At 42.4% G+C, this 12,808-nt stretch overlaps 1 protein-coding gene across 1 annotated transcript in view; it reads right to left on the minus strand.

Moving 5' to 3' along the window:
• plekhh2 (pleckstrin homology domain containing, family H (with MyTH4 domain) member 2) overlaps positions 1 to 12,808 on the minus strand; it is a 31,825-nt gene that overhangs the window by 16,036 nt on the left and 2,981 nt on the right. Inside the window, exons 3-8 of the mRNA XM_056395685.1 lie at positions 3,395 to 3,457; positions 3,161 to 3,310; positions 2,477 to 2,560; positions 2,251 to 2,332; positions 1,936 to 2,118; positions 433 to 1,361 (exon numbers count right to left, since the gene is read on the minus strand). Of these exons, the coding sequence (XP_056251660.1) occupies positions 433 to 1,361; positions 1,936 to 2,118; positions 2,251 to 2,332; positions 2,477 to 2,560; positions 3,161 to 3,310; positions 3,395 to 3,457 (1,491 nt within the window). The remainder of the gene's footprint in view (positions 1 to 432; positions 1,362 to 1,935; positions 2,119 to 2,250; positions 2,333 to 2,476; positions 2,561 to 3,160; positions 3,311 to 3,394; positions 3,458 to 12,808) is intronic.

Below are 12,808 nucleotides of genomic sequence, written 5' to 3' on the forward strand. Positions count from 1 at the left end.
TGAAAAGGTAAGAAAGAAATGATATAGTAATTCATTTGTAGAGGAAAACATGCTGCTATGAATTAGACTAGCTTAGGTTCTCTCTGAGATTAACATGGCAAAGCAACATTTGTCAAGAGAAATCTTCAGATTAAATTCTCAGTCTTGTTAAGGACACATTTCTGCAAGATACAAAACATTGATTTTTGATACTAGGAATAAAGGATAAAGCTACTCCATATCTCTCTGTCAACAATTCCAGTGAAAGCACATCAATCACAAATATATATATACTTTAATTTTCAATATAAATTAAACCGTTCTCTTAAACAGCTGGCCAGTGTAGTTATAACCAAACTTTACTCAAATGGGAGTAAATTGTGTGTTTTCTGGGGACTACTCTTAGTCGTTGATTTGGTGAGCCAACCAGTATAAACACTTTGACTTTCTTACCCAGGACGGCAACCTGTGTAAAGGTGGAGTAGGAGGTTTGCTGCCAGGTGCGGAGATGTCACAGTCGCGCCTCTCTGGGTTCATCTCTGTACCAGGTTCAGGTGAGGCCTGCAAGGAAGGCATGGTGGGCGTAGCTTGTGAGCTGGGAGGGACTTGAGGAGGTGTGTCCCTGCCGGTCTCCATGCCAACCTCCTGCTCCTGGTCGAGGTCAGTTTCCTGCGGCTGGAAGGGGCGCAGCATGCTGAGGGCGTTACGCGTCTGTCCGTGTGCTGCCTCTGTGCTGATTGGTGGCTGGCTCAGGTGTTTCTTGGCCAGAGACACATTCATCAAGCCGAACCCTGCCGGGGTCCGCAAGCGCGGCTGTTTGGGTGAGGCGGGGTTGTCCCTCGGGTCCTGGGGTGGGTTGGGTCGTTTAGGAGTGAGGGCTGGTGTGAGGATGGGACTGGGAGTGTTAGGTTCGCTGGAAGAGGACGAGGAGTCAAGTCTTTGTGACTGGAATCGTTTGTTGAGCTCTTCAGAGGTGCATTCCTCCAGCTTGGCCCTGTGCGCCTCCTTCTCCCCCTCCTTACACCCTCCCAGGGTCCCATCTGATGGTCCCAGCAGGCTGAAGCGGGGCCGCTCCGCTCGCTGCATGTCATCGTCAAACAGAGAGCTGCTGTCGTCTGAAGCCGTCAGGTAGGTCTCACTGCCCGGCCGGCTGAACTCCAGACCACCTCCTCCAGTGCCTTCACACCCTCTTCCTCCTCCTCCTCCTCTTCCTTGCCCCTCTGAGGGAGAAGAGGAGCCCCCCCGAGACTCAGGTCCACATGCATTATCACCCGGGCCTTCAGCTGTACTGCCATTCTCCACAGGGGAACACAGAAGTCCAGTTTGGTCTGGTCTGTGGACTTCACCGTCTTTCTCTGAGGAGGCTGTCTGCTTATTCTTCCCTGTCAAGGCAAACATGAAAGTACATAATCAATATGTATTAATACTCTCTATTTCATTGTGAGGGTGGATTTGCTCAGCAAACTTCTCAAATTCATGCCACTGAAAGACATTAAAAGTTTAAATTAATATTTTTTTTACTTTATTCAAACAAAAAAGACTAAATTAAATTAAATCCTTTGTCCATCTTTTCACCATTACAACAGATGTTGTAGAAGCTTCATTTTGGTTTTGTCAGTGTTGGTCAGCCTTGATTTTTTTATTTTTCTTTAAACTTTAAGTCTTGTTTCACAACCACACTCTGGCTCTGGCACATGAAATCAGCAACTGCTTGCTTTTCTAAGTGAGATACAGCAAGTGGCAAAATAGTTTAGTTGTGAAAATCTTTCCCTAAGATGCCACGGACATGACCTAATGGCAAAGAAGGTTCCTCTTCTGAGTCATTTCCCATTTTCCACTATGAAACCGCGTCTTCCTGTGTCCAGCTCTTTCCCAGTGTCTGATTTCACCCAGAAATATGCTGAATCACAGAAGCTGTTTCCAGATCCACAGCTGTGACTCTGTGGGAACTCTTACCAGTTTCATCTCTGCCCTCAGTATCTCCCTGGGGGCTGAGGGTCCTCTGGGAGGGTGCTGGTCCGGTGAGGACCTGTGGGTTCTTCCCTCTCACCTGGAAACAGCCGAACGTCAGGCTGCTGAGCCGATGGGCCTCACCCGGTCTGCACAGGACTCGTCCACCGACACACTTGTCCTCGAAGGCTGCAATCACACAGACATGTCTGAACAGTAGTATGTGTGTGGTTTGTTTATTCATATATGCATTTTTACCAACTGGCATTTACATCAGCTTTGTCATGGAACTTTTTCATATGTGATATAAAAAGTTCTTACCCTGCACTTGTTTCTGTAGCTCCAGAATCTGACCCTCCTGTTGCTTGTTGGTTTCTCTCAATGCTGCGTTCTCTACCTCGAACTGAACGATAAACATGTTTTCACATTCGACAGCTACTTATTCCAGAAATGAATGACCTATTAATTACGCTAACCCATCATCCAGCTTCCATCTTGTCTCCTTCCCATCCATACAAACTGTTTTCTATTAACATAAAGTCTCTACCTCTGACAACTTCAGCATCACCCACTCCTTGATCTTCGCTGCTTTCTCCTCCACTGTTTTGGCATCTTGAAGTCGGATCTGTTTCTGGTGAAAGAGGACAAGTTTGGACGTACAAACATCAGCTGTGTTTCTCTGTTTCAACGCAAGTGGCCACAAAAGCAGATAGAGAGACAGTGAAGATGGAAGTGAGTGTATTTCATAGAAATGGAATGTCACAGCCGAGAGGAGGGTGGGGAATCCCAAAGCGACCCTGAAAGCGAGGTTAAAAACACCAGGAGAAGGTGGATTCACAAGGAGCTCGGTGGTAGGATTATTAATATTAGCTGAGATGAGCTCAGAAAAGTAGTTTGCTCCTTTTGCATCTTCAAGTGCTATAAATATTTCATATGTCCATAGTGGACCGAGAGCTTGGTGCTGTTGCAGTTCAGGTTCACTGTCTTTTCTATGTTGGGCTGTATTGAGGTTTGATCGTCTAAAAGTACTATCCACCTTCCCAGAGCATGACCGCAGCTTTTCAGTCAGGTGTGCAGCTATAAAAACAAACGTTTTATAAGCCAAAATTACATGAGAGTTTTGGCTGTTTATGATCCTCCACCATCTTTTGCACCTAGAAAAAAAAAAAACATGCACTCCTCGTGCTCCATCGATTGCTTTGATGAAAATCTTGGTGTGTATGTGTCTTACCTGCTCCTCAAGCTGCTGCTCCAGCTGGGCGATGACGTCCTCCTTCTCCTGCACCAGGGCCTGCAGCTCCTGGCACCGCTGAAACAAACGCACCTCTGAGTCTCCCGACTGACCGTCTGGAGCCTTCAGCTTCTCCTCCATCCACTGAACCTTTAATCATCAAACATACAAACATGGGGCACATGGTCCTCACACACTGAGCACAGGTAAACGGCTGTTTGCTGCCACTCTTACCTGCTGATGAGCAGTGAAGGCCCGTTTCTCTGCATCGATCACCTGCGTCTCCAGTTGTTGAATCTAGGAAAGGAAGAATATACGTTTTCATATTTCTTGTGAACACTTTTTGTTTTATCCTCCAAATATTTTATTATTCTCGTTACTTAACGACACATATTATATACACACATCGCTCACTACACACTCTCTACACAAATAAAGGAGCCCTTTTATTCCCTCCAGTGCTTCTGACCACAATGTTTGCGTATACACGGAGGTGAAATATCAAGTCCATTTCTGACCTGAGCCAAATACAACAACACCAAATAAAGACAAAGAAAGAGCTGCACGCTAGAGACGTAATGAGAACTCCAGTCAAGATAACACTGCTATGCTGGAAAACAGCAGATGCTTTTCAGCTGGTCTTTGACATTCTTTATTTTATGTGACTAAAAGGAATGTTTACAGTCAGAATTGGGGTATTGAAAGTTCACAGATGCATCTTACATCTACATTTATAGTTTAGGCATTTTTTATCAGTTTTTCCTCGTATAAAATCCCTATATAGCACAATCTACTAATATCTTCTATAGCCTCACAATGGTATGGATCATCTATTTTCTATAGTCAGAAATCATGCTCGAGTGATGTTTGTGTTTAAATATAAATGAACTATTCTCAGCTATTTGTGCTATAAGATCAGATCAATAAAAAAAACAACAATGCATAATAATATAACTATAAAATGCAATAACTTTAACACTAGCTGTAAGATTCCGTGTCCAGTTCTTCTTGGTAATGGATTCATTTATTTACAACATCTTTACTTGTGTGTCAGAATTGATGAGGCAGTTTTATTTGTGCAGACATAACACCTTCACCCAGTTACATAATGATGATGAGGTGTCACATCCATAAAGGTACAACCAGCTCTTTGTGCACTGAGATCAGAGCGCGGCATGTGGAAGCTGGTGGGAGTGTGTCAGAACTGCGGCAACACCAAAAGGTCACACAGCCACGGCGCGCGGGCTACAGCACACACACAGTCACACACATATACAGGGTTACGTAGACAGAAACTTACACACATACACAAGACAGACACATAGACAAGGATTGAAAGAACAAAAAAAAAAAAAAAGTGGGAATGGAGGAGAGAGATGACTTTATGAGCAACATTCCTCTGAAATTCCTCGGCTCAAAGTGGCGGAAGCAGCAGAGGAACCAGTATCTTCTCCTAAACCTCGGTGGCTTTGTGGAGGAAAATATGCAGGAATGTCGATGGAAAGTCTCAGTGAAGCAGGTTTACGGCCACCATGCTTAGAATACTTTGCTACAGTACAAATTAGACTAAATTAGAGGAAACTTTCAACAATCCCTGTGGGGAAACTGGCTGACACACCAGACAATCGGATGTAGCTTAGAGCAGGACAGAGTGCTGAAGATAATCAAGGGGGTGAGTTAACTCAAATATATGTATGTATGGCTGGCAACCCTTCACTGTCTTTAGTGACAGGTTTATCCAGACAAGCAAACTATCACCATTCATTCTCACAGCAAACATTTTGACTTGTGCCAACAGGAAAAACACAAGAGGAATAAATATCATTAATGATGATTGTTCCATTTAGATGTCCCTGTAAGCCGACCAGTACATGAGCATGTGTAATACCAGGTCCCTGAAACTGACAAATCTACATGGAATGCAGCCTTCAATTAATGTTATTACATTATCACAAAGACAGAGAGAGAGAGAGAAAGATAGAGAATCTGCTACAACGTCATTATTCTGCTCCAAAACTGATAATGATGTAAGAACACATCACAGATTCAATTAATCAATGAATAAAACTTATCATGTAAAGTACACACCCATAATTCAACCTTATGTTCTTGACACATTCTTACAAATTTTAATCCAGAGCAACAAACAGGGGGAAAATTCAGGTTTTTATTTTCTTCCAGTTGACAGGTTTGGTCTCATCACTGGAACAGTTCAGTGTACAGCTACAGTACGTTGTGATACCTGTATCGATAACGAAAATATTAATGTAATGATTTCAAAAATATCAACCAGAGGCGGCTACCCCCTCGACGTCTGTGTGTTTCCAGTTCATGTCTGTCTCAGTCACCTGAGTCTGTACCTGTGCACAGCTACAGAGCCATTACACTGATTCTGCAGCGATCACCGGGTTATATTTGAGACTTTTTTCATACCACATGGAACGTAATCGAATAAATATTTCACAGTATGATTGAAAAACCATTAGGGACAATACGGTCTAGAATTATTTATTATTATGTCACATTTTTTAGCACTTCACTGCAGTATATAACAATAATTCCTAATTATATAGATTACTATATTAACACAACCTGGGTGTGAATAAGCAAGAAATGGATGGGTGGATTAAGTGATTAAAAACCACTAATTAATTTAAGTTCATGTGCGTCTTTGCTTTAATTGACACTTGTCCATCTTGAGCTGATGAGCTGATGAGCTTCCTAGCGACTGTAGCTGCAGTGTCAGTGTTTGCTACAGGTGTGATGGCGCCGACTGAAACTGCAGCCACTGCTGAAAAATCCTTTATATAGTTTATAGGTGTGTATTAGAGACACAAAAACATATCATGACTAACCTTACTGGAGAAAAAAAGATTGACTGTACATTCTTTAAAAACCTTCTGAGGTCTTTCCTTGAGGAAAATAAATTCACTGCTTTTGCATTTATTCTGAAAATTCTTTTGGTTCCATTCCTCCCTCCACCCAGATTCCTAGAGGCAGTTCAGTTTTCCTAGTATTGTGCGTACAATGTTTTAGAAGTGGAAAATGACTTACAACACACAATGTCATGTGCACTATGATGTTGCCAACTACTTGGTGTCCAGAGTAGTTATGTTACACACTGTAGAAATCAACAAATTAGTTAAGGTAGATTCTGTTCTGGTTCTTGTCCAAACTATGTGTGAACTCCTGTGAAGAGTAAAAGAAGTGTATCTGGCCTTGATTTGGATGCGGCCGTTGGAGCCTGGCATGGCCGTGCTCCAGTTTTCCCCTGCGTATGTTAACTTCCAGAGACCAGAAGGAGTGGACCCAGCTCAGTCCAAAAGCAGCCACACCCTGCAGGAGCGCTCACTGTTTCCACTGCACAGCATTTTCTGGACCAAAGTGGGAGCGAGGTCTTTACTGCTCCACTTGTCATTGCAGTGTGATTTTGGGAGAATATGATTTATTGTGTCAGTGGAATCTGAGTACTTTCACATCTGGTTTTGAAGATACCGTGACGGAAATTCATCCTTTTGTGCTGATAAAAACTGAACTGAAGTGACAAATACAACAACAGCATCGATACACGGCTCTGCGTGAATCTATTTGAACCTTTCCCTTAAAAAAAAAAAGTTCAGTTAAGACTTGAGCACTGATCAAAAGCAAACATGAAAAAGGTTCATATTTCTCACAAACAAGCAAACATGCTCTCTCTCTCTCTCTCTCTCTCTCTCTCTCCTCTATATAGATCCTCTTCTGTACCACAAACCACATGCGCCTCTCTCAACAACAGATATAGCATCTGGCAGAGAACAGCTTGTTAATTACAGGGCATGTACTCTGTAGGCTGCATCTGGAGACGACACACACTCGGTCTCATACACACACACACCAGACATAACAACATATAAAAAAAACCATAAACGCACGTCCATGATGTCTATGATGATAAGGATATTCTCCTGCGTATCAGACCTTGCGTGCAAGTGTGTGTCTGGTTTGCTCGTTCTGTATGTTATATATAGTGTGAGTCAGGTCTGTGTCGCATCCTGTGCAGCTCAGTTGAGATGACCAATGAGAGGTTAAGGTTTATGTTGTGGTCATTTCAAGTTTTAGAGTTATATGGCTCATTACCTGCCCCCCTACACTCACATACGACTACGCCTGCTGCTTCACTGTCTTTGTCTGACACACACACACACACACACACACACACACACACACACACACACACACACACACACACACACACACACACACACACACACACACACACGTGACCTCTCTCCTCTCCCTCTGCCCCCATAACCTCCAAACAATGCTCCATCACCTCTGTACTCAATTCCCTCTTCAGATCCAGACTCCAGTTCAACTTCCATTCCTGGAATTCCACAACTGGCGCTCTGTGGCCAACCTCCCCCTGAACTCCGTCCATCCCTCCCCCATCGCTCCATCCGCAGCCAGACAGCCAGCTCACAAAGCCTCTTTCTGTAGCCCCTGTGACCCATAGTGTTCACCTACAATTACACAGGTTTAACACCAAGTAGATGAATCAAATATAGCTTTAGTTATGACTGAGTCTCACACCAATGCCCTAAAAGTCTAGTTTAGACTTGTTAATTGTCGAGTATGTTTAACTGGGGACAAACTGAGGGATAAACGCACCTCAAAAACAAGACTCACGGGGCAAATTTACCAACACGTGGCTATACACATGAAAACATGGACATGAATGAAGAAAAGCAACATCTGTGTGAAGAGCAAGAAAAAGTCTGAGTAACTTAAGGTTAGCCGGAGGCGTCTATGTGGTGATGACTGAGCAGCTTGAAATTAAAATTGCAAGCGGATGTTTGTGAGTAGTGAGGAAGGCAGGCCTAAGTGTGTGTGCGTGTGTGTGTTGCTTTGTCATTTTCACATTTTGATCTTTCTCGCCTAACACAGTTTAGGTTTGATCTTGACATCCAGGTGAAGCACTTGATCCTGTTTTTGAACCTGTTGACTGTGACTGACACGTCTGATCTGACACATGACTGGTCCATTTGGCCAGTAAGCCCCACCCACCACATGGGAGGATGTTTTGTTTCTTTCTAAATGTGGGATCAATCAGGAGGACCAGACCAGAGTATGTCACCCCACCCCTTTCGGTTATGGTCTGCGTCTACAGTATGGATATATATATGAGTGTGCATTGTGTGTGTCCTTAAGGGTGCAGCCTCCCACCTAAAGGACAGGTAGGGGTGATCTTCTATATGTTTCTTAAAGTATATGTTTTTGGGCTTTTGTGCCTTTATTGGACAGGATAGTGGAGAGAGACAGGAAATGAGGAGGCAGAGAGGGGGAATGACATGCAGTAAAGGCCGTCCGATGCGGGACTCGAACCGGGGCCAGCTGCAGCGAGGACTGTAGCCTCTACACATGGGGCGCCTGCTTAGACCACTACGCCACATGATGCCCCTTTCTATATGTTTCTTATTGTCATTATATTTCATGAAAAGGCCCAAAGGTCTGGTGTGTGTATCTTGTTTCTCCGTGGCAACGAGCTCCGTGATCAATAAAAACACATCACTGAGCCACACTGTTGTACTGAGATGTTTCTTCATTATTATGAACTGCACTGTTATCTATTTGAAGTTATTTCCACATACATACAGTAGCTCTGCTGGAGTAAATTCTCACGAATGCACCAACTGTGTATTAATCTGTGGCTGAAAAGAGTCAGCAACAAATGCACAATTTAATCCTGTTTCAATAACATTTTCTAAAAAACTACAGGAAATGATTCAGCGTAAAAAAAAAAAAAATTATACAATTTATTATGCAGATTATACAACTGCACATCTCATGGGATTTGTTGACAGCAAGAAAACATGGAATAACACCAGATTTATCCTTTAAATGGTATTTATTCAACACTGTATTAATAAAAGCTCTGATATTCCACCACTGTATTGGAAATAATTAAAGATGATGATAAAGGAAGGTGGTATGAAACAGCTGGGATCTTTTCATTTATCATTTAATCAGATTCAAAGTGCTGATATCTTTTTTAAAGGGATTAGATTCACAGTTGTTCTTATAGAGAAACACAGGCAGACGGATGGAATTAAATATGTCAGCGGGCGCACTAGGTCGGAAGCGGGGAGGCTGACAGAAACAGAAAATATAACACACACGGTCTCTTTGTCTCCACCGAGAGATGTGTAGCCTACTGTTACAGCTGGAGGCCTCGCTTGCCAAAACTAACGTCCCCTCCCAAATAACTGCACCCACACACCCACCCACCCAAGCACCCACCTTCCCACCCTCCCACCCTCACACACACACACACCACCATCACTTTTCACTTTCTGAAAGTTAAAACTGCTTCTACATGAATTCGACTGGTCTTGTGTACATACGTATACACACACACACACACAGAATAACTGACTGAGCGAGTGCTTCAGATTGCAAACTCACTTCCTGTGCAACACACAAATGCTAACACACACAAATACTATTTACTGAACTGGGTATTTCCTCCCTTGGGCAGCTCTATACACAAGGCTTCATTTTTTTTCTCTTTTCCTTTTTCTTCCTCTCTCCATGCCGTCACACAGGCTTTCTAGGATTTCAGCAGTTTGCCAAGTCTACCTGGAGTCATGTAACTCATTTCAAGTTTACTCGATCCTATGATTAATTGACATTTCATAATAAATTCAATAACCAACAGGTTTTAAAAGAAAACATAGAGTTTTTGATCTAGATGATGTTTAAAAAGGTGCTGTCACTACAAACAATATCCATCTTAACAAATCATTTAATCACATTTTATTAAATCTCATTTACAAATGTACTAATGTAATAAAAAGCAGTAGAGAAGTAGTAGTAATAGTACAGAATCTGCCACTGGTGTGACAATTGTACTTGATTCTAATGCAAATCATCTGGTTTTAAAACAAAGTCTGTTGCTGATGTCAGGTTAAAAATGACTCCACTCTCCATGGATCTATATTTTCCAACAAAACATTCCTTATTGCTCGTACAGAAAGTTATTTGCCGTAATAGGGGGAAATACTTTCAAATTAATGACATTTTTCATTTCAAATAACTTTCTCAAATAACACTGTAGGATCATGAGGAGTCTTGAACTTCACACTCTTCTTATACACACTGAACTCCCTCCCCTGTAAATGTGCAGCACAGTAATGCTGCAGCTCGGTCAATGAACGGACAGCAACCTGCTGGTTTTTCATCCTCAACAACCTCCACTCACAATGACTTCTCTTAATCATCCTTTTAAACACACACACACACACACACACACACACACACACAGTGAGATATTAGGGGGATTTTGCCGTGATGTACGTGCGCCCCCGCACAGCTTTAAAACAACAAGCTCCGGCTGTGGGAGCCACAGCAGAGAAAAAACATCAGCAGGGGTCTGAATGTTAACATGATGAGCTCACGGCATCGGGAGGTCAGTGAGCACAGGGCGAGGGGTCATTCTACAACAAGCAAAAATAAAATAACTGCATTAATTACTTCTGCCATCTGACGTACAACCATGATCCAAGTGTCGGCCACACACTGCTTCCAGACTGCTGCTTTACTTTAATATTAAAAACAGACTAAAAAGCAGATCTATTTTTCAACGTGGTATTTGCATGAATCTACAACATATATGTGATTTTGGACTGATATGACCAATCAGTTTCATTCACCTCTGATATGATGGATAGTAAATAGTCGTAGTAAGACTGATTATTGTAGTGGTCAATGAGATGCCTTAACATGAATTCATTCTGATGTGACACTTTGCAGACTTGTTTACTGTATTATTAATGGCGTGTCTCCTGGAGAACCGGAGGCTTTTTCATCCAACCCAAATAATATTCAACTGAATTCTTCTGATGATAAATACAAAAAGTATCAGCACATCATATCTGTAGTCCCTGTCTTCATTTAAAAAATATTTTTGTCACTACTGGTTCCCAAAATTCTGCTGAACTCTGGTTGAACCCTGGATCCTTGGGAACTAAATCAGTGATCTTCCAAAATGACCACGTGCTACGGCGCACTGAGGAAATCACTACACCAGTAAATCAGGCTAAAGGCTACGAGGTGGTGACCCTACTTTAACAAAGCCATTTCAAAGTACCAGGACACTTCTTGACATCTAAACTCAGCACAGACAGACAAGGCAGCTCAGCTCTAAACTAAGATTAAAGTTGAGGTGAATTATATAACATTATAGTTGTAGCATAGTTCTGTTTTTAATGGTTCTTTGTTATGATGCTGAGGGGAAAATTGCTTTAAATGTAGTTGAATTCAACCTGTCAAAGAGGATGGATGAGGCCCAAAATATCTAGCAGAGACTTTCACATGTGCTATGATGGATGCAGAAACCCACCGAAATCTTTCTTCCAAGTCTCTCCAGGAGTTTGTTTTGCCGTCCAGCTGAGCTTACTTTGACTCTGTAATTGACTGGAGCTGGGTCAATCCCATCATGCAGTGCGTGGCGGAGCCCTGTGGTCAGACTGCTGTTTACATTAGAGCTCTAATCAGCATCCCTGGAGAGCAGCTTCAGATCTAGGCCACTGAACAGTTTGGGCCAGCCCAGTGTCGGCCAGCTGGGAGGGACGGGCTGCTCTGTACCCACCAGACACACCACATCTCTCTGTCTGAATGTGGATGTCTTCCTGTGCTTATAAGGAACACATGTAAAGTTTTCTTTTCAGATCTCATCCTATTAAACAATGTGGCCAAAGTTTGATTTACTGTAGGTGGCACTGCTCCCTTTGTCTCATCAGTCAAAGCTCAATGAATTAGTTTAGTGATTGGTTATCTGATGAGATGGTGTAGTAAAAGGAACGGCTGGTTGCTGTTTAAACTGCATTGTGATGCTGCAGGTTACTCAAACTACAGGAAGAGGACTACAGGAAACAGGAATAACAGCACCAGCAGTGCATCCTATGTTGTTAAATGTCTTTATCATCCAAAAGACTTTCATTTTCTTCTTCTTATCTTATGTTCTGTTTCACGTGCATCTCGGCACCAAACATTTGTCCTGTACATCGACACAGACTCACTTTACCTGCCTTTTACAAACCAGATACAGATTTTATTCTCAGCATTTTTATCTTTTTTTTTTCCCTCCTTTACATCTTTTCTGTTCTTTTTTCTATTCATAAACAAATTGTAATTGTTTGTTGGTGTCATTTCTTTCAGCACAGACTCGCATTTATAGATTCATAATCAGTAATTAAGCAGCAGTCATTAGGCCTGAGCTGTTTTTCTTTCAAACTATGAATTATTGCTGCACATTAGAGGACAGTTGAGATGCTGATTTACGTCAAAAATGACTCTGGAGTGAGTGAGTGAGATTTCGTTTACAATCACGTCTCTTCCTCACATCTCGCATCCCTGCTGGGAGGACATAAGATGTGAGGAAGAGATGAAAGTCAGGGATGTCATTTTAGCTCATGGAAAGCACCCGTTCTGTATAAACACAAACTGCTGTACAGACCTCCCACCTGTACGGCAGCTTTACAATCCACTTTCCCACAAAATTCAAACTTGGCACCATATGAATCATTTTCTCACTTCTCGCACCATTCGAACACTGATTCTCAGTCATATGCACTGAGAATGAATTTCGTCATTAACTGATTAACAGAATAA

This window comes from Seriola aureovittata, chromosome 14 (genome assembly GCF_021018895.1).
Source record: "Seriola aureovittata isolate HTS-2021-v1 ecotype China chromosome 14, ASM2101889v1, whole genome shotgun sequence".
Classification (NCBI taxonomy): Eukaryota; Metazoa; Chordata; class Actinopteri; order Carangiformes; family Carangidae; genus Seriola; species Seriola aureovittata.